At 47.1% G+C, this 20,314-nt stretch overlaps 1 protein-coding gene across 2 annotated transcripts in view; it reads left to right on the top strand.

The window, feature by feature from the left end:
• The window catches only part of LOC141266087 (cytochrome P450 2C20-like), a 451,920-nt gene that overhangs the window by 259,141 nt on the left and 172,465 nt on the right, over nucleotides 1-20,314 (top strand). For both annotated transcript variants that reach the window (XM_073679995.1, XM_073679993.1), the window contains exon 7: nucleotides 14,477-14,618. In XM_073679995.1, coding sequence (XP_073536096.1) covers nucleotides 14,477-14,618 — 142 coding nt within the window. The remainder of the gene's footprint in view (nucleotides 1-14,476; nucleotides 14,619-20,314) is intronic.

Raw genomic sequence — 20,314 nt, 5'->3', positions numbered from 1 at the left:
GCCCCACCTCTGGATCTCGTTGGCCCAGGCTATACGTCAGAACGTATTGCACCAGGGCTTGTCGGTGCTGCCACAGTCGCTGCAACATGTGCAGAGTTGAATTCCACCGTGTCGGCACATCGCATTTCAGCCAGTGAACTGGCAGGCCCAACGACTTCTGTAGAGATGTAAGTCGTTGAGCTGCGGGATGCGAATGGCGGAAGTGAGCACACAGCGACCGTGCCCTCTGCAGAAGGCCATCTAGTCCGGGATAGTGGGCTAAAAATTTATGGACAACCAGGTTCAACACGTGAGCCATACAAGGCACGTGTGTGACATTGCCCCGGCGAAGGGCCGCACCCAGGTTTGCAGCATTGTCGCACACGGCCTTCCCTGGTTGCAGGTCCAGTGGAGACAACCATTCATGAAACTGGGTCTCCAGAGCTGACCACAACTCCTCAGCTGTGTGACTCACATTTCCCAGACATTTCAAAGTAAACACTGATGCCGTTGAGCCCTGCTGCCAGCATAGTAAGGAGGTGTGCAGGATTCCTTCTGCGCAATTAGAAAGCAGGTGGCATTACCAGACAGGCTGTGGGTGCAGGTGGAGGACTGAGAGGAGGTTGAGGAGGCAGAAGCAGTGGAGGAACTTCGAGATAAAGAGGATTGACGCAAAACTCGTGGGGACGGTAAGACTTGGACAGCAGCCCCTTATCCTGCTGTCACCATAGTTACCCTGTGCCCAGTCAGCGACATGTAACGCCCCTGTCCATGCCTACTCGTCCAAGTGTCTGTGGTGAAATGCACCCTGTCACACACAGAGTTTCTCAAAGAAGCGGTGATGTTGTGTGCGACATGCTGGTGGAGCGCAGGCACACCTTTCTTTGAGAAGTAGTGCCGACTGGGCATCTGGTACTGGGGCACTGCGACGGACATAAGGTCTCAAAAATCCACTGTGTCCTCCAGGCAGAAAGCCAGCATTTCTGTAGCCAACAGCTTGCAAATGGTGAAATTCAACCTCTTAGCTTTCTCATGGCTAGGAGGAAATGGTCTTTTACTTTTCCATATCTGAGGGACCGAGGGCTGGCTGTTGTGCTTTGACGGGGTTGAGTAGGGTGTCCCCGGCAAACTGCCGGTCTGTGAGGAAGATGCAGGCGGACATGTTAGGTTGCCTTGATCCAAAGGTGGTGCTCTCGATGTCAGAGAGCGCTTAACACCAGCAGGTATTTCCACTTCCCAATGAACTGACGACCTGCCAATCACACTGGCTGTTGCAGGTAAAGAGGTGGCAGGTCTGCTTCCAAAAACATGTGTGACTGCTGTCCCCCCAGTCACAGAGGATGAAGAGGCCACGGATGCACAAGATGGGGCAGACGGTGGTTGGCCCAGCCTGCTAGGCCGCATTGTAGCACAGTGAGCTTCCCACTGCAACTTATGCTTCATATCCATGTGACGGTACATGTATGAAGTACTCAAACTATGGATTTTTTGGCCTCTACTTAGCTTTTGGTGACAAATATTACAGATAACACGAGTTGGGTCATCCTTATAGATCTGAATAAATGCCCAGGCTATGCAAGGCTAAGAGCCCATGCGACCTGAAGAGCCACTACGACTTGTGGTCAGAGTCACAGTTGTGGTTGAGGATGCAGTTGTTGACGTGCTTCCAGTACTCCGTCTCTGTCCAGGAAGGCGCAACCTAACCTCGTCGTCAATAGCATCTGTGACGCCCCGCTGCGCTTGGTATCACAGATCCTAGAAGTGTGTATTGATGGAATCCTCCACAAGAGGCCCCCCTAAACATTCACACATCTCCACCTTCCACCTCAGACCAGCAGAGGGAGCCCGTTAGGGATATAAATAGGGAAGTTGGAGCTAGGCAGTTCAGTTCCTCTGAAGAGTTCCTGCAGTAGAGAAGCCTAAGAGAGGTCAGTCTGCAGTGGAGCTCAGTCTAGTCTAGAGAACTCAGTTAATAGTTCAGCAGTGGAGCACGAGGCTCCTGCTAGCTAGATTCAGGGAGCCCAGATAGAGCTTAAGGTGTGTCAGCGCCATAAGATCGGTGAAGCGCGACAAGCTGCCGTTAGTGTGTATAGCCTAGTGAGGGCCCGAGTAGGCCGAAGGTGAGTGGCGAGTTAGTACATAAGGGGCAGAGGAGCTTAACCAGATCACCCCGAAGCATTTACCGGACACCGGATCCGAGCTTACCGGGATCTCTATGACCCAGTGAGGCATAACCGGAATCCCTGGAGAACTACAAGTCCCAGGATCATTAAGGTGCTGATACGTAACAGAGCCAGGAGACGCTTAGGCCCCGCATACTGGGAGCGTGAACTCCAAGAGAAGGCCCTACCACAAGGTCAACCAGCGCAGGACAGAGACAAAGTTAGGCCTAGCTCCAGGCAGGTCAGAAACTTACTACACAGAGGCAAGAAACAGGAGGCCCTACACCCGCTCATTGGGGAGGATCCTGATATGCACCCTTCACCCTACAGTGCTCCGGGATGTGCCTGAATTTCCTCCAGTAAAAGGTACTGAAGTGACTACCGTGTCCGTTTCCGTTCTTGCTCTGACCCAGCTGGGTCTCGCCTGTCCTGCATTCCCCCTGCATACGCTGCCCTGAGACCTAGCTCCACCTGTGGGGAGCTAAACCATCGTGCTGCCTTATCACGGGCCTCAGTGGACTGCTGCAGCGCTGGTGCTTCTCACCAGATACCACAGGTGGCGTCACGAACTCTTATAAAATTAACAATTATCCACCCTTTTAAAGAGTGACCCCAGGGTACGGGCCAGGGAGCCGACCACCGCGACATCCCTAAGGCCAGGCAAAGGCCCGGGTGACCTCATCGACTGGCTGACTGTCGGTTGACAGTAAGTGACCGAAAAGTCAAGTTGTCGCTCCAATCAGGTATTTGAGTCTCATCATCGTCTTCATCATTGTCTCCACCAACAGGAGTTACAGTTTGGGAACGAGGGTCTACTTTATGCTCAGAACCTTCTTCATCTGGTCCTGGATCCGACTTATAAAGATTCTGGGCATCAGTGCAGATCATTTCGTCGTCTGGATTAACAGAAGCTCTGGAGCAGACCTCCGTTTCCCAGGCTATAGTATGAGTAAACAGCTCTGCAGACTCAACCATCTGTGTTACCCCATACTCAGACGGGCAGCTGGAGACTTGGGATCTGTGAGGAAGCAAGTGCGATTGGGGTGACACCTCTGAGGACTGGAGTATTTGTTATGTTGAAATTGAGGTGGAGGAGAGCCCACTTGAAGGAGCACTTGATATCCGCTGAAGCACCTGCTGTTTTTGTGCCTCATCTGGAATTTGTAGCGATGGGCATGTCCGTAACAAAGGGATCGTATCACATTGTCCACGAAAAGAAGTCGACATGTTGGTTTGGCTGGAAGATGGTCTTTCTTCTGCAGATGTTACTCCCCCCCCCCCACCGCGGGGGGGCTCGACCCACCAGTGGACAGGCACCAGTATTGGGAGAGGGCGGCTGGCCGTCAGGGTCCACCGCGGCTCTGGCACAAACCCGGCGACACGGAGGTGGCACGGGCCGGAACGGACTGGCCGTGTCGGCTTCTCACTTTTTGGATTTTAGAAGGGCATGACATGCCTATATCTGTGTCTCCCCCTCCTTTACTCCTCCACCTCTTTTCTTTTCGCATGACTATATGTACTTGTCACTTTTCCATGTGTTAGTTATGTCTTCTGAGCAGTTTGTCAGCTTTTGGACACCTTTGAAGGTGTTTTCTATGTGTTTCTATGTGTTTTTGTTTGCCTGCCATTGGTTTTAACGGTGTTCGAAGGTGTTCGACGAACAGTTTGACGAACAGTTCGGCGAACACAAGGGTGTTCGACGAACCGAACCGAACTCGAACACTATGGGGGTGGCTCAACACTAGTCTGTAGCTCTGAAAATAGCTATTTTTTGGTGCTATCATGGAGCTAGTGAGCGGCTCCTTTAAACACTGAACTAGTGCACACTGCAGGTAGCCCTTAAAAGGGCTTTTGTTTTATCTAGAGGCCTAAACACTCTCCCTAGCAGCTCAGTGATCTCTCCCTAGCAGCTCAGCGATCTTTCCCTAGCAGCTGAGCGATCTCTCCCTAGCAGCTGAGCAATCTCTCCCTAGCAGCTAAGCGATCTCTCCCTAGCAGCTCAGCGATCTCTCCCTAGCAGCTCAGCGATCTCTCCCTAGCAGCTCAGCGATCTCTCCCTAGCAGCTCAGCGATCTCTCACTATGCTCATAGAACGCAGGCCCTGGATGCAATGTGCACAAAATGGCCACATTTTGGACTTAAATAGACCCTATGACGCTGGGTGGCCAACCAATCACAGTAGTGCCACAACCAAGATGTCTGTAGCATTACTGTGATTGGTTACGAAGCCCAGCATGTTTAGTGGCTGCAAAGGAGGCGCCAAAACTGCAGGGCAGGACATCCAAATATAGCGAAGCGAGTACAAAAATACTTGTCAATGTAATATCAAAGTAACCAATGACCTTCTGACAGCAAAACGTAATGGTGACTACTCTCTTCTCATTCTTCTTGACCTTTCTGCAGCTTTCGACACCGTTGACCACCACCTCCTACTCTCTATGCTCCACTCAATTGGCATAATGGACACTGCTCTCTCTTGGTTCTCCTCCTACCTATCTGATCGCTCTTTCAGTGTATTGTTCGCGGGCTCCACTTCTTCCCCTCTTCCTCTCATTATTGGGGTTCCTCAGGGTTTAGTCCTTGCCCCTCTTCTCTTCTCTCTCAACACGGCCCCAATTGGACAGACCATTAGTAAATTTGTCTTTCAGTACTATCTTTATGCTGATGACACATAACTATACACCTCATCCACTGACCTCACCCCCACTGTACTATAGAACACCAGTGAATGTCTGGCCGCAGTTTCTAACATCATGTCTACTCTCTATCTGAAACTCAACCTTTCCAAAACTGAACTTCTTCTGCTCCCGCCGTCTACTCACCTCCCTAAATCTGACATCTCCCTCTCAGTGTGTGGCACCACAATAACACCTATCCAGCAGGCTCATTGTCTGGGCGTTGTGTTCGACACCAATCTTTCCTTCACTTTCCATATACAATCTCTTGCCCGCTCTTGTCGCTTGCACCTGAAGAACATCTCTAGAATCCGCCCCTTTCTCACCTTGGAAACAACAAAAACCCTCAATGTTGCCCTGATCCACTCCCGCCTTGACTACTGTAACTCTCTATTAATTGGCCTCCTCCTCACTCAACTCTCCCCTTTCAAGTCCATCCTTAATGCTGCAGCCAGAGTCATTACTGATAAATTACTGATAGGGGTTTGTTATAAGTCTCCAAGAATAATGGAAGCAGCGGAGAATATCCTCATAAAGCAAATAGATGAAGCAGCGACTCAAGGAGAAGTCATTATTATGGGGGACTTTAACTACCCTGAAATACATTGGGGAACAGAAACCTGTAGTTTAAGCAAAGGTAATAGGTTTTTGACAACTATGAGAGACAATAACCTTTCTCAACTATTTCAGGACCCAACAAGAAGGGGGGCACTGCTAGACCTAATATTAACCAACAGGCCAGACCGCATATCAAATATACGAGTAGGGGGTCACTTGAGTAATAGTGATCACAAAATAATACGTTTTCATGTATCCTTTAATAAGATGTGTAGTAGAGGGGTTACAAGGACACTAAACTTCAGGAAGGCAAATTTCCAATGGTTGAGAGATGATCTTAGTGCAATAAACTGGGACGATATCCTGAGACATAAAGCTACACAAAGCAAATGGGAGACATTTATTAGCATCCTGAATAGGACCTGTGCACAATATATACCATATGGGAATAAACATGCTAGAAATAGGAGGAAACCACTATGGCTAAATAGAGCTGTAAGGGGCGCAATAAGTGACAAAAAGAAAGCATTTATAGAACTAAAGCAAGTAGGTAGTGATGAGGCATTAAATAAATACAGAAAATTACATAAATTCTGTAAAAAACAAATCAAGGCAGCAAAGATTGAGACAGAGAGACTCATTGCCAGAGAAAGTAAAAAAAAATTCCAAAATATTCTTTAACTACATAAATAGTAAAAAACTAAAAAATGATAGTGTTGGCCCCCTTAAAAATAGTCTGGGTGAAAAGGTGGATGAGGATGAGGAAAAAGCCAATATGCTAAATGATTTTTTTTTAACAGTATTGACACAAGAAAATCACATGACAGAAAACATGATCAGTGATAACAAAAATTCTCCATTAAATTTCACTTGCTTCACCCAGCAGGAAGTACGGCGGCGTCTAAAAATCACTAAAGGTGACAGATCCCCGGGCCCGGATGGGATACACCCGCGAGTACTGCAAGAATTAAGTAACGTCATAGATAGACCATTATTTTTAATCTTTAAAGATTCCATAATAACAGGGTCTGTACCACAGGACTGGCGTATAGCAAATGTGGTGCCAATATTCAAAAAGGGGATAAAAATCGAACTTGGAAATTCTAGGCCAGTAAGCTTAACCTCTACTGTGAGTAAAATCCTGGAGGGTTTCCTAAGAGATGCTATACTAGAGTATCTGAAGAAGAAGAACCTCATGACCCAATATCAACATGGGTTTACGAGGGACCGTTCCTGTGAAACTAATCCGATCAGCTTTTATGAGGAGGCAAGTTCCGGACTGGACCAAGGAAATGCAGTGGATGTTGTGTATATGGACTTTTCAAAAGCCTTTGATACGGTTTCACACAAAAGGCTGATACATCACATGAGAACAATGGGGATAGGGGAAAATATATGTAAGTGGGTTAAGAATTGGCTCAGTTATAGGAAACAAAGGGTGGTTATTAATGGAACACACTCAGACTGGGTCTCAGTTAACAGTGGGGTACCACAGGGGTCAGTATTGGGCCCCCTTCTTTTTGACATTTTTATTAATGACCTTGTAGGGGGCATACAGAGTAATATTTCAATATTTGCAGATGACACTAAACTCTGCAGGGTAATCAATCCAGAGGAGGACAATTTTATATTACAGGAGGATCTATGTAAACTAGAAGCTTGGGCTGATAAATGGCAAATGAGCTTTAATGGGGATAAATGTAAGGTAATGCACTTTGGCAGAGGAACTAAAATGTATAATTATATGCTTAATTGTAAAACACTGGGCAAAAACTGTCACTGAAAAAGACCTGGGTGTATTGGTGGACGACAAGCTCACGTTTGGTGGCCAGTGTCAGGCAGCTGCTACAAAGGCAAATAAAATAATGGGATGCATTAAAAGAGGGATAGATGCTCATGAGGAGAACATAATTTTACCTCTATACAAGTCACTAGTGCGACCACACTTAGAATACTGTGTACAGTTCTGGTCTCCGGTGTATAAGAAAGACATAGCTGAACTAGAGAGGGTGCAGAGAAGAGCGACCAAGGTTATTAGAGGACTGGGGAGTCTGCAATACCAAGACAGGTTATTACACTTGTGGTTATTTACTGTGGAAAAACGAAAGCTTAGGGGCGATCTTATTACTATGTACAAGTATATGAGGGGACAGTATAAAGACCTTTCTACTGATCTTTTTACTCTGAGGACTGAGACGGGGACAAGGGGGCATCTTGTACGTCTGGAGGAATGAAGGTTTAATCATAATCACAGACGCGGATTCTTTACTGTAAGAGCAGTGAGACTATGGAGCTCTCTGCCGCATGATGTTGTAATGAGTGATTCACTACTAACATTTAAGAAGGGCCTGGATTAGTGATGAGCGAGCACTAAAATGCTCGGGTGCTGGAAGCTCGGGTCGAGCACATTGGAATACTCGGGTGCTTGACCCGAGCAACGAGCCCAATGAAAGTCTATGGGAAACTCGAGCATTTTTCTGGTGGTCCCCCCTGGCGGTCTGCAGAAGGTCAAAAATTGCCCAAATCGATGGGAACGGTGCTCAATTAAACGTCAGGCAGGCAGAATATATAGGTAGACAGGCAGGCAGGGTATATAGGAAGGTGCATGAAAAACATAGCAGAGCACTTGGAACACACTAGTGCCCTCCGATTTTCATGCACCCGTGTCTTTAAAAAAGCCGTCCGGCAATTCATCAGCGGCATACACCGGTACCCGACAATTTAGAACAGAAAGAATAGGGCATCACACATAGATTAGATAGATAGAAACATGTCAGTCACATATATAAGAAGTAGAGTGACAGTGTTGATTACTGTGCTTGTCATTTAGTGTTAAAATAAAGGATTTATTAACATAAAAATTGGCGTGGGGTTCCCCGTAATTTTAGTCTCTAGCCGAGGTTAAGCAGACTGCTGGGGCAGATGTTTGAAGCCTGGGAAGGGGCTAATACCCACGGAGCTTTCCAGGCTACTAATATCAGCCCCCAGCTGAATACCTAGCCTTTACCAGCTATTAAAATGGGGGACCCCCCAAAAAAATGACGTGGGGTCCCCCCTATTTTAATAGCTAGCAAAGGCTAGGCAGACAGCTGGGGGCTGATATTAATAGCCCAGGAAGGGTGCCATGAATATTGGCCCCCTCCCAAGCTAGAAACACCAGCCGTCAGCCGCCCAAGAAATGGCGCATCCGTAGGATGCTCCCATTCTGGCACTTAGCCTCGCTCTTCCCACTGCCCTGTAGCGGTGGCAGTGGGGTGATAGGGCTGGGGTTGATGTCAGCTTATAATGCCAGCTGACATCAAGCCCAGGTTAGTAATGGAGAGGCGTTTACTAACCCCATAGTAAAAGTTTAAAAAAAAACACAAACACCCAGAATAAAGTCCTTTAATTGAAATAAACACACAATTCTTTAATGTTCTAAATTAAACCATACTTACCATCACGCCCATTCCAGCTGAAGCCAACGATCTCCTGCAATAAAAATATAATAATTAGCCAACCTCATCCTTACCTTTCCATGATTCCCAGGACGGCTCCAGCTCTGCTACATTCACATGACAGGCTGGAGCGCAGCAGAAAGCTGCCATCCAGCTTGCTATGCCGCAGACACTGAGAAGCGCAGGCATGCTTGCGCTCCTCAGTGTCTGGCTGTGACGGCATCCAGATGAGCTGAGTTCATGTCCAATGAACTCAGTTCACCTCATGCACGTCACTGACAGCGTGGGAGAATTCTCCTGCGCTCAGCGCTTGAGCAGGAGAATTCTCTCACGCTCACTGCAAGTGCAGGAGAATTTTCCCACGCTGTCAGTGACGTGCATGAGGTGAGCTGAGTTCATTGGACATGAACTCGGCTCATCTGGATGCCGTCACAGCCAGACACTGAGGAGCGCAAGCATGCCTGCGCTTCTCAGTGTCTCTGCGGCATGGAAAGCTGGATGGCAACTTTCTGCTGCGATCCAGCCTGTCATGTCAATGTAGCAGAGCTGGAGCCGTCCTGGGAACCATGGAGAGGTAAGGATGAGGTTGCTTTATTATTTTACTTTTATTGCAGGAGATCGTTGGCTTCAGTTGGAATGGGCGTGATGGTAAGTATGGTTTAATTTAGAACATTAAAGAATCGTGTGTTTATTTCAATTAAAGGACTTTATTCTGGGTATTTGTGCTTTTTTTAACTTTGACTATGGGGTTAGTAATGGGGGTGTCTTATAGACGCCTCTCCATTACTAACCTGGGCTTGATGTCAGCTGGCATTATAAACTGACATCAAGCCCTACCCTATTACCCCACTGCCACCGCTACAGGGCAGTGGGAAGAGCGAGGCTAAGTGCCAGAATTGGCGCAACCTATGGATGCGCCATTTCTGGGGCGGCTGATGACTGGTGTTTCTAGCCTGGGAGGGGGCCAATATTAGTAGCCTGGGAAGCTCCGTTGGTATTACCCCCTTCCCAGGCTTCAAACATCTGCCCCAGCCGTCTGCTTAACCTCCGCTAGAGAATAAAATTAAGGGGAACACTACGCCAATTTTTTTTTTAATAAATCCTTTATTTTAACACTAAATGACAAGTACAGTAACCAACACTGTCACTCTACTTATTATATATGTGACTGACATGTTTCTATCTATCTAATCTATGTGTGATGCTCTATTCTTTCTATTCTAAATTGTCGGGTACCGATGTATGCCGCTGATGAATTGCCAGCCGGCTTTTTTAAAGAGCATGAAAACACTATTATTTTTTTTTTATAAATCCCTTATTTTAACACTAAATAACAAGTTCAGTAACCAACACTGTCACTGTACTTATTATATATGTGACTGACATGTTTCTATCTATCTAATCTATGTGTGATGCTCTATTCTTTCTGTTCTAAATTGTCGGGCACCGATGTATGCCGCTGATGAATTGCCAGCTTTTCATGTTTCACTGTGAGCACTGTTCCCATCGATTTTTGCAATCACTGTAATGCCACAACCACCATGGCTGTGACATTACAGTGAGTGGCAGACAATCCCTGCATGATTGGTGCTCTAAGTAGTGCCAAACATGCAGGACGGGGACCCGAGCTCCCGCCCGAGCATCGCGCAAGTACTCGGCGAGCTCCGAGCATCTCGAGTACTGAGATGCTCGGGCGAGTACCGAGCAGTGGCGAGCATGCTCGCTCATCACTAGCCTGGATGCCTTTCTGGAAAAGTATAATATTACAGGTTATATATACTAGATTCCTTGATAGGTCGTTGATCCAGGGAACTAGTCTGATTGCCATATGTGGAGTCAGGAAGGAAATTTTTTTACCAATGTGGAGCTTAGTGTTTGCCACATGTTTTTTTTTGCCTTCCTCTGGATCAAAATGTTAGGCTATGGGTTGAACTAGATGGACTTAGTCTTCTTACGCGCCCCCTTGGCCGTGGGGTACTTGGTGCCGGGCCTGTCGTTGCTAGGGGAGATGTCACAGTAGCGGTGACCCGGTCTGTGACCCAGGGGGGTCAATACAAGGGGATATTTACAGGGCAATTAAAGTTCTTATATACAGTTTGTGACGGCTAAAGATAGCCGCCGCTGCGGAGCAGGTCCTCTGGAGCTGATGCTAGTGCAGCAGAGTTGGTTCAGCTCTCCACAGGCAGAGCTTAGCTCCAGGGCAGGAAATGGTGATATTATAGATGTTGCTGTGCGGTTGTGGTGCAGTGTAGTGCAGGCGATGATGGCGCAGCCGTAATAATTCACAGAGACAGTGGGGTGCAGTCTTCCGGATTTACTCACAGTTCTCACTTTGCTCCTGGTTACAACTGCAGATCATAACTTCCCATGTCATCCTGTGCTTACTCAGGTAGGGGTTCAGCCAAACCTCAGGTAACTCCGGAGTACGTAACGGGACCCCCTTCTGTGTGTTCTTTCTGGCCGTCTTCCTGCACCTCGCACCCAGTGTCCCAATCTAGTGACCGCGGACCTTGTCGGGCGACGTCTTCTCTGTCCCCTGGGTCTTCTATGGCCACCTTCTCGGTGAGAAAGATGTGGCTTGTGGCTGCAGCACCTGAAATGCTGCACCCTCCGGTTACCTAGTTGAACGTTGCAATTCTCACTAGTTAGGGGCCGGTCCCCTCTGCGACCCGATCCCTCCACCGCCTGGTATATTTGGGCGTACGGGTGGCCTCCAGCACTGCCCATACCCCTGAGATCCTTTCTTCACTCCTGGAGCCTTCTCTCTGCTCCCGTTCCTTCCTCCTCTCCTTCTCCTGGGCCTCCTCACTCAGGCCCGAGCTTCCCTGAGCAGAGCTCCTGCAGAGCTCCTGCTCCCAACTCTTCCTCTGACTGGAACCCTTCTAGACGGTTCCATCCCTTTTTATATCACTTCTTACTGAGCTCCCCTGAACTCTTCCTCCACCCACACACACTACATGGTTCCCCCAACTTTGGTTCCCCCCACTCCAGCCAGGGACAGGGCTCAGCAGAGGAGCAGTGCATGTTGCCCATCCAGGAGTAGTGTAGTGTTGGATGCAGGTGTTAGGGTCCCGGGCAGTACTCCTTCCTTACCTGAGAGTGAGATACCACACCTCTGAGTGAGATGCAGTACCTCTGTGGCGACTGAACCCGCAGGGGTGACACATACCCCCATGGTAAAACACAGCACGTCCCTGGGCTGGAACAGAGTAAAACAAGGTTTTAGACATACAATTTTTTTAGAATGCATTCGCATATAAGATCATAAACAAACTTTTTCTTCTCTTTATGGGAGGCGCATTACTTAAACGTTACAGGTCACTTATTAGCTTATAAAACATTATAAAACTTTTTAAAGAACATTTTTCTCCACACATATAAAACATTTTTAGCAGGCTACAGCGCGATCTGTAACCTGGTGTCCATTCCACTGAAGAAGGTGCAATTCTGATAAACATGAGGGACCCGTCCGAAAACCCTCAACGTAGGCCCTGGGCGTGGCTGCAGGGCATAGATGATCCAGTGGTTGGACCACATCTTCGGCCATGCCAAACGGGTTTTTGTTCTGAGGTCTTTGTATATAAAATCAATAAGAGGCACTTTAATAAGTGCAAACAATTTACGTTTATGTTTATGTTTCCTCCCTCCACTCACCTACCTATGCCCGATATTCTGTAGTAGGATGAAGTAGGTGCTGGTAAAAAATCCGCGCTCCTCCGTAGTGAAGAAATATGACGAGAGATTGTATAATTAAACAATCTTGTAGTTTATTGTTAAAAGCTACGATTACTACGCGTTTCGTGGACGTCCCGTCCACTTCCTCAGGTACATAGCTGTGTACCTGAGGAAGTGGACGGGACGAAACGCGTAGTAATCGTAGCTTTTAACAATAAACTACAAGATTGTTTAATTATACAATCTCTCGTCATATTTCTTCACTACGGAGGAGCGCGGATTTTTTACCAGCACCTACTTCATCCTACTACAGACTACCTACAAGATCCCTAGGGATTCTGTGCTGTCTGCAGCCCTTCGTCACTAATTCTTACATAAGTTGTGCATTTCACAACTCATTAAGGTGAGCACATTTTCTTTTTACCCACTTGGTTGTTGTTGGATAACAGCGCTATTGCGCCCCTATCTTTCTACTTATGCCCGATATTGACATTTCCATATGTGGTTCTACTATTACTCCCCAGCAGCATACTCACTGTCTTGGGATCATATTTAACTCAGATATTTCCTTCACCCCCTACATCCAATCACTCGCTCGCTCATGTCACCTACACCTCAAAAACCCTAGAATTTGACCTTTTCTTACTTTACGTGCAAAAACTCTTACTGTAGCTCTTATTCATTCATGTCTGGGCTATTGCAATTCTCTACTAATCGGTCTCCCGCTTACTAAACTCTCCCCTCTCCAATCTGTCCTAAATGCAGCAGCCAGGATCATATTCCTCTTCAACGACTACACCGATGCCTCCACCCTGTGCCAGTTATTACACTGGTTACCCATCCACTATAGAGTTCAATATAAAATCATCACTCTCACCCACACAGCTCTCTATGCTTCAGCACTTCTCACTCATACCTGTTTATCACCTTACCCGTGCCCTCCGTTCCTCTTATGACCTAAGACTAACATCCTGAAAAATCCAAACCTCCCACTCTAGTCTCCAAGACTCCTCGTGTTCTGCACCAATTCTTTGGAATGCACTTCCCAGGACAATTCAATTAGTTCCCAATACGTACAGTTTTTAAGGGTGACCTAAAAATGTATTTCTTTAGACTGGCCTATCACCTCACCTCATTTATCTAATTGTCCCCGTTTTGCCCATACAACATTTTCTTCAAAATCAGGACTCTCGTAGCTTCTGTTCACACCCCCCATGCACTTACAGCCCTCTGTAACTGTACTGCACACTGGCTGGTGACCGGTTCATGCAGCGTTATGTGAATCCCTTATTATACTGACGGCCGGACCGCTCAATACAAGCTCTTACTACCATCCACCTTTCATGTGCCCCCTATTTCCTCATCGATTGTAGCTTGTGATCAGGACCCTCACTCCTCCTCTATCTGATGAATTATGTGCTAATCTATGAAGTCTTTATTGTCTGTATAAGTCTCCTCTGTAATGTAAAGTGCGGACGAGTGTGCTGGTGCCATAAAAATATAAATTATTATTATTACTATTACTATTATCCTGTCCACTTGAGCCAATATTCCATCAGGAAAATGTTTAATGCCTGATGTAATCTATGCCACCAATTCATACTGTGCTAAATAGTAAAGGAGGCCCAATGTGCTTCTGGGATTTAATACTGTGGTCATTCAATGTACTTCAGTGCTGCATTCACAGTTGTTCAGGCTTTAAAGTATACATTTTTTGCATTCTCTGCTTGTCCTTTCTATAATGATTTTCATTCTGAGAAGAGTGATCCTTACACCTGACACTGTACAATCAAACTAACTACTTGTAGGATATTCCAGAGCTGAACTCACTATTCTGCTCACTGTCTAACACGCTTAGGCACAGATGCCCCTACTTACCCCAGCTACCATGCAGAGGAGCCTGTTTACCCAGATCGCAGTTAGTCCTCTGAACCCAAAAGCATAATAAAGAGAAGTCCTGTATAATAATCGCACTTCTGCTCACCCTCAGGTTGAACATGAGATTGATCCTGATTTCTGTGACACCAGTCTCCACATGGTGGTTGCAGGACTTTTAACAGCAGGAACGGAAACCACAGCTTCCACACTGAAGTTCTGCCTGGTGCTGATGGCCCATTATCCAGATGTCCAAGGTATGAATCAGTTATACTTCAGAGCTGCACTCACTATTCTGCTGGTGCAGTCACTTTGTACATACATTACTAATCCTGTACTGATAGTGAGTTACATCCTGTATTATACTCCAGAGCTGCACTCACTATTCTGCTGGTGCAGTCACTGAGTACAAACATTACATTACTGATCCTGAGTTACATCCTGTATTACACTCCAGAGCTGCACTCACTATTCTGCTGGTGCAGTCACAGTGTACATACATTACATCACTGATCCTGAGTTACATCCTGTATTATACCCCAGAGCTGCACTCACTATTCTGCTGGTGCAGTCACTATGTACATACATTACATTACTGATCCTGAGTTACATCCTGTATTACACTCCAGAGCTGCACTCACTATTCTGCTGGTGCAGTCACAGTGTACATACATTACATCACTGATCCTGAGTTACATCCTGTATTATACCCCAGAGCTGCACTCACTATTCTGCTGGTGCAGTCACTGTGTACATACATTACATTACTGATCCTGAGTTACATCCTGTATTACACTCCAGAGCTGCACTCACTATTCTGCTGGTGCAGTCACAGTGTACATACATTACATCACTGATCCTGAGTTACCTCCTGTATTATACTCCAGAGCTGCACTCACTATTCTGCTGGTGCAGTCACTATGTACATACATTACATTACTGATCCTGAGTTACATCCTGTATTATACTCCAGAGCTGTACTCACTATTCTGCTGGTGGAGTCACTGTGTACATACATTACATTACTGATCCGGAGTTACATCCTGTATTATACTCCAGAGCTGCACTCACTATTCTGCTGGTGCAGTCACTGTGTACATACATTACATTACTGATCCTGAGTTACATCCTGTATTATACTCCAGAGCTGCACTCACTATTCTGCTGGTGCAGTCATTGTGTACATACATTACATTACTGATCCTGAGTTACCTCCTGCATTATACCCCAGAGCTGCACTCACTATTCTGCTGGTGCAGTCTCTGTGTACATACATTACATTACTGATCCTGAGTTACCTCCTGTATTATACTCCAGAGCTGCACTCACTATTCTGCTGGTGCAGTCACTGTGTACAAACATTACATTACTGATCCTGAGTTACATCCTGTATTATACCCCAGAGCTGCACTCACTATTCTGCTGGTGCAGTCACTGTGTACATACATTACATTACTGATCCTGAGTTACATCCTGTAGATCTTTTATTATAAAAATGAAAAATATAACAATAATAATAACAGAAACATAACAAAAATATCAACCAGAAAATAAACAAAGTAATGAAACTGGTCCAGCCGCTCCCTCTCCCCTCACACACATATTATACATATATACAGAATAATAACTAATAATAACTATTTACACCTCTGATACCTGGTCCGGTTACCAAACAAAATAATAACCACAAACAATTAATAAAATAAACAATAGCCGGCAAAAATATATATATATGATTTTTTTGTCTTCTTTTACTTAATTTAAACTAAACTATACAAATATATACAAGACTAAACTCAACACTCCACACTCAAGCCCACCAGTCCCAACCCCGGCACTGACCTGAGAGCTGGTCCTGTGTCTCATGCCTCAGTCCATGTCCAACGTCCATAGCCCAGATCAGGCAGTGCCAGTTTTTTACCCAAACATCCCAGTGTCCCAAAGTCCCACAAGATGAACCCACCTCCCCCCTTTTCCCACCACCCAACCTAACACCTACACCCAAATCCGTATGCTTATATACAATATATACAGAAACAAACAATACAATAACCACAACTAACAAAGCCCAAGTTCGGTGCCTGCAGCCCTACATCACTGTCTACTGATCAAAACAAAACAAAAATCTATGGTGTCAGCAGCAGCCCACCACCAGGAGAGGAGATGACCAGACTAGGGCACACTAAAAGAAAAGCCCCTCCAGAGGAGAGCGGTCCTTCGTGTGCCCAGTATCTCATACTCCAGAGAACGCACCTTCACCAGGTCACCGAGTATGGTCCTAAACACATCGTCCACTGGGAGGATTTTCCGTTGCGTTGATACTAAGCACCGTGCATTCCACGTGTGATACTTAACCACTGTGCTAACTAGAAATAAAGTGCAGCGGTCCCTACCACCCAGTTTTCCGACTGCTCCATAGGCTCATTCCGCATAAGAGAGACCGACCAACCGGGGCCAGCCAATGGAGGCGCCCACCCTGTTGTACACCTCTGTGTTAAAGAGACAACGAAGCAGGAAGTGGTCCATGCTTTCTAGCATGGTACCACAATGCTCCCGAGGACAGTTCCTGTCCTCAGAGCTCCTACACTTCAGATTGTCTCTCACACACAGTTTCCCATGGAAGCAGTACCAAGCTAAGTCCCAAAACTTCGAGGGGATCCTGATAGAATTCAAAAGATGCAGACCCACCCCAAGATCCCAACTTGGGCAATCCCTGAGCACCAGAGGAGTCTGAAAATGGGTCAACAGAACCTTTTTGTCAAGGAGCTTCCTTGGCAGAGTCCTGACCTCCCACATTCCCAGACCCCACCGGCGAATTACCTTCAGAACCACGGTAGCGTAAGCCGGGAGATGTCCAAGCGGTGTGCGTAGATCCTTCACTTGCCCTCCTGTCTCCCATTCCTGGATGAAAGGCTGAAACCATCCCCTACAGGAGAATACCCACGGAGGAGCCCTCTCTTTCCAGAGGTTTGCAATATTGATCTTAATGAAGGTATTCACAAGGAATACCACAGGGTTAACCATACCCAAAACTCCTAGTCACCTTGTACGGTAAGTAACCTCCCTGTTGACCAGGTTCAGTCTATTCCCCCATAACAGTTGGAAGAACAAACTGTAGACCCGAGTCCAGAGAGGCTCCAGCAAGATTCACACACTGCCCAGATAGATCAGCAAAGGGAGCAGGTAGGTTTTAATTAGGTTTATCCTTTCCCTTAGGGTCAAAGACCAACCCTTCCATTGGTTCGCCTTCTGAGTGGCGATCTCCTGCCTGCTGTCCCAATTTTGTTTGGGGTAATCCCCCTGGCCAAATTCGATGCCAAGAAATTTTGCAGAGACTTTGGGTCCTGGAAGGGTGTCCGGGAGATCAAAACCAGAATCTCCTCCTCCCAGCCAGAGACTCTCACACTTATCCCGGTTGATCTTGGACCCGGATGCCTCCGAGTAGCGATTTACCTCTGACATCAGCAATTCTGCCTCCCCATCAGAGGAAACAAAAACGGTTACGTCATAGGCATACGCCACCACTCTCAGAGTGGCTTCCGGTGCTGCCCGGTCGATCCCGATCCCAGTCAACGGTCCACGCTCCACCCTCCTAAGAAGTGGGTCAATCGCAAACACGTACAGCAGCGGGCTCAAGGGACAACCATGGCGAACACCACACCCAACCTCAAAAGAGCTGCCAATCCAACCGTTCACAAGCGGGAAACTCTCTGCCCCAGCGTACAAGGTCTTAAGCCAATCAACAACCCCCCCGGCAGGCCATACCTGAGAAGATCAGACAAGAGGTACTCATGATTAACCCGATCAAACGCTTTTGCCTGGTCCAATGACAGCATGTACCCCTTCCAGTGACCAGCCCTACCCTGCTCCACCGCCTCTCGGACACAGAGTGCAGCACTAATTGTACTGCGGCCCGGAACAGAGCAATGCTGGGCTGCCGAAAGGAGTCGGGGCACAAATTTCACCAGCCGATTAAACAGCACCTTTGCCAAAACCTTCCTGTCTGCATTGAGAAGCGCTATGGGATGCCAATTCTCAATGCAAGATGAGTCCTTACCCTTTGACAAGATGATCAGGGCAGACCTCCTCATTGACTTTGGCAGAGTGCCCGAGGAAAGACACTCATTGAATACCTCAGTCAAGAGGGGAACCAAGGCGTCCTTAAAGGTCTTATAGAATTCAGATGTTAAGCCATCTGGACCGGGAGATTTCTTTAGGGCAAGCCCTTCAATCGCCAACTTAACTTCCTCTTCCCTGATCATCTCTGTCAAAACGCCAAGAGAGGGGTCTACCCCTGGTTCGGGGACGGCTTCAGCCAGAAAAGCCGACATCTCATCCCAATCAAGATCCCTCTTCCCCAAGAGGTGCGAGTAGAAGGATCTGACGACCTTCAGGATCCCTGATCTGGATCTTTTCAGGGACCCTGCAGTGTCAACCAGTCCTGTAACAACTTTACTATTCACTGACATCTTGCAGTTTCTGTAAAGGTCGGATGAGCGGTACTTCCCATAATCCCTCTCAAAAACCAAAGATGCGTGTCTATCATACTGATACCTCATTAGCAAAGATTTTACTCTGGAGATCTCCTCGCGGCTACCTCCAGTTGAGACAAGATGCTCGAGTGTCCTCCTCAGGCCCTGATACAGGCGATTCCTGTCCAGGCTCCTGAGGCTCGAGAGCTGGCGGAAGAATCTCGACACCCTATTCTTGAACATCTCCCACCACTCTGACTTACTACTACAAAGATCCAGTAAGGGTACCTGGCACTGAAGAAAATCCTCAAAGGACTGTCTTATCTCTGCTTCTTCCAAGAGAGACGAATTGAGCCTCCAAAAGCCTCTTCCCATCCGGGGGGTCTCTGTAACATTCAGAGAAAACAAAATCAAACAGAGATCGGAGAACTCCACCTCAACAACAGATACTGCTGAAGAGACGGCTTCCTCCTTTAAATAAAACCTGTCTATCCTGGACTTACAGTTACCTCTATGATAGGTGAACCCCTCGTGGCCTGGGGTGTGCCAGATGTGGACATCCACCAGGCCAGCCTCACTAGCTATACTATTAAGGGCGACGCTATCATAAGTCAGCTTGTCTCTGGAACCTCCTCTATCCCGGGGCCTCGTGACAGTGTTGAAGTCCCCTCCAAAAACGACCTGCCGACTCGTAAAAAGGTAGGGCTTGATCCTCATAAAGAGACTCTTCCGGTCCCACTTAGATTGGGGACCATAGATGTTAATGATCCGAAGCTCCTCACCCTTCATGAGGACATCTAATATCAGGCACCTCCCCATTTCTAACTCAATAACCCGTCGGCATTCTACCGTTGCGGTAAAAAGGACCGCCACTCCGCTATACGGCTCAGTCGCAAGAGACCAATAGGAGGGCCCGAGTCTCCACTCCCTCTTTGCTTTAAACACCTCTGCCATATTTGGCAGCCTGGTCTCTTGCAAAAAGAAAATGTCAGCTTCAACCCGGCTGAGAAAATCAAAGGCCGCAAATCTAGCCATATTTGACTTAATGCTGGCGACATTAATGGACGCCAGTGTCAACTGAGTGGGTACCACAATAGATGGTTTTCTTCTTCCCAATCCCCTTATTCTCTGCCTCAGACGAGGAATCCTTCCCCCTCTTTAATGATACAGACGTGTCCATTCCACATTTTTCCTTGTTTTTTCGTCCTCGTCTCCGGACTCTGGCCCAGTCCCTTCCCCCAAGGAACTTGCATTCCCAGGAGAAGGAGACTCGGCACCCCCTGTAAGCACCGCCGAAGCCGGAACCTCACCCTCGGCCTCCTCCTCAGAGAAAGAGATGTTATCAAGGGCTTGGAACCGGTTAGAAAGACCAACCAGAGTGTAGTCAGTTTTACCTTCCTTAGGTACCTTGGTCAGAGCGGGAGAAGATGTTTTATCTCCCTTCTTTCTCTTCTTTTTGGTGCCGAGCTTACACTTGTCCT

This window comes from Phyllobates terribilis, unplaced genomic scaffold (assembly GCF_046119375.1).
Source record: "Phyllobates terribilis strain yellow unplaced genomic scaffold, ASM4611937v1 Scaffold_4__5_contigs__length_816908805, whole genome shotgun sequence".
Taxonomy (NCBI): Eukaryota; Metazoa; Chordata; class Amphibia; order Anura; family Dendrobatidae; genus Phyllobates; species Phyllobates terribilis.
The sequence above is the reverse complement of the archived record's forward strand: the minus strand, read 5'-3'. Positions and strand labels throughout refer to the sequence as shown.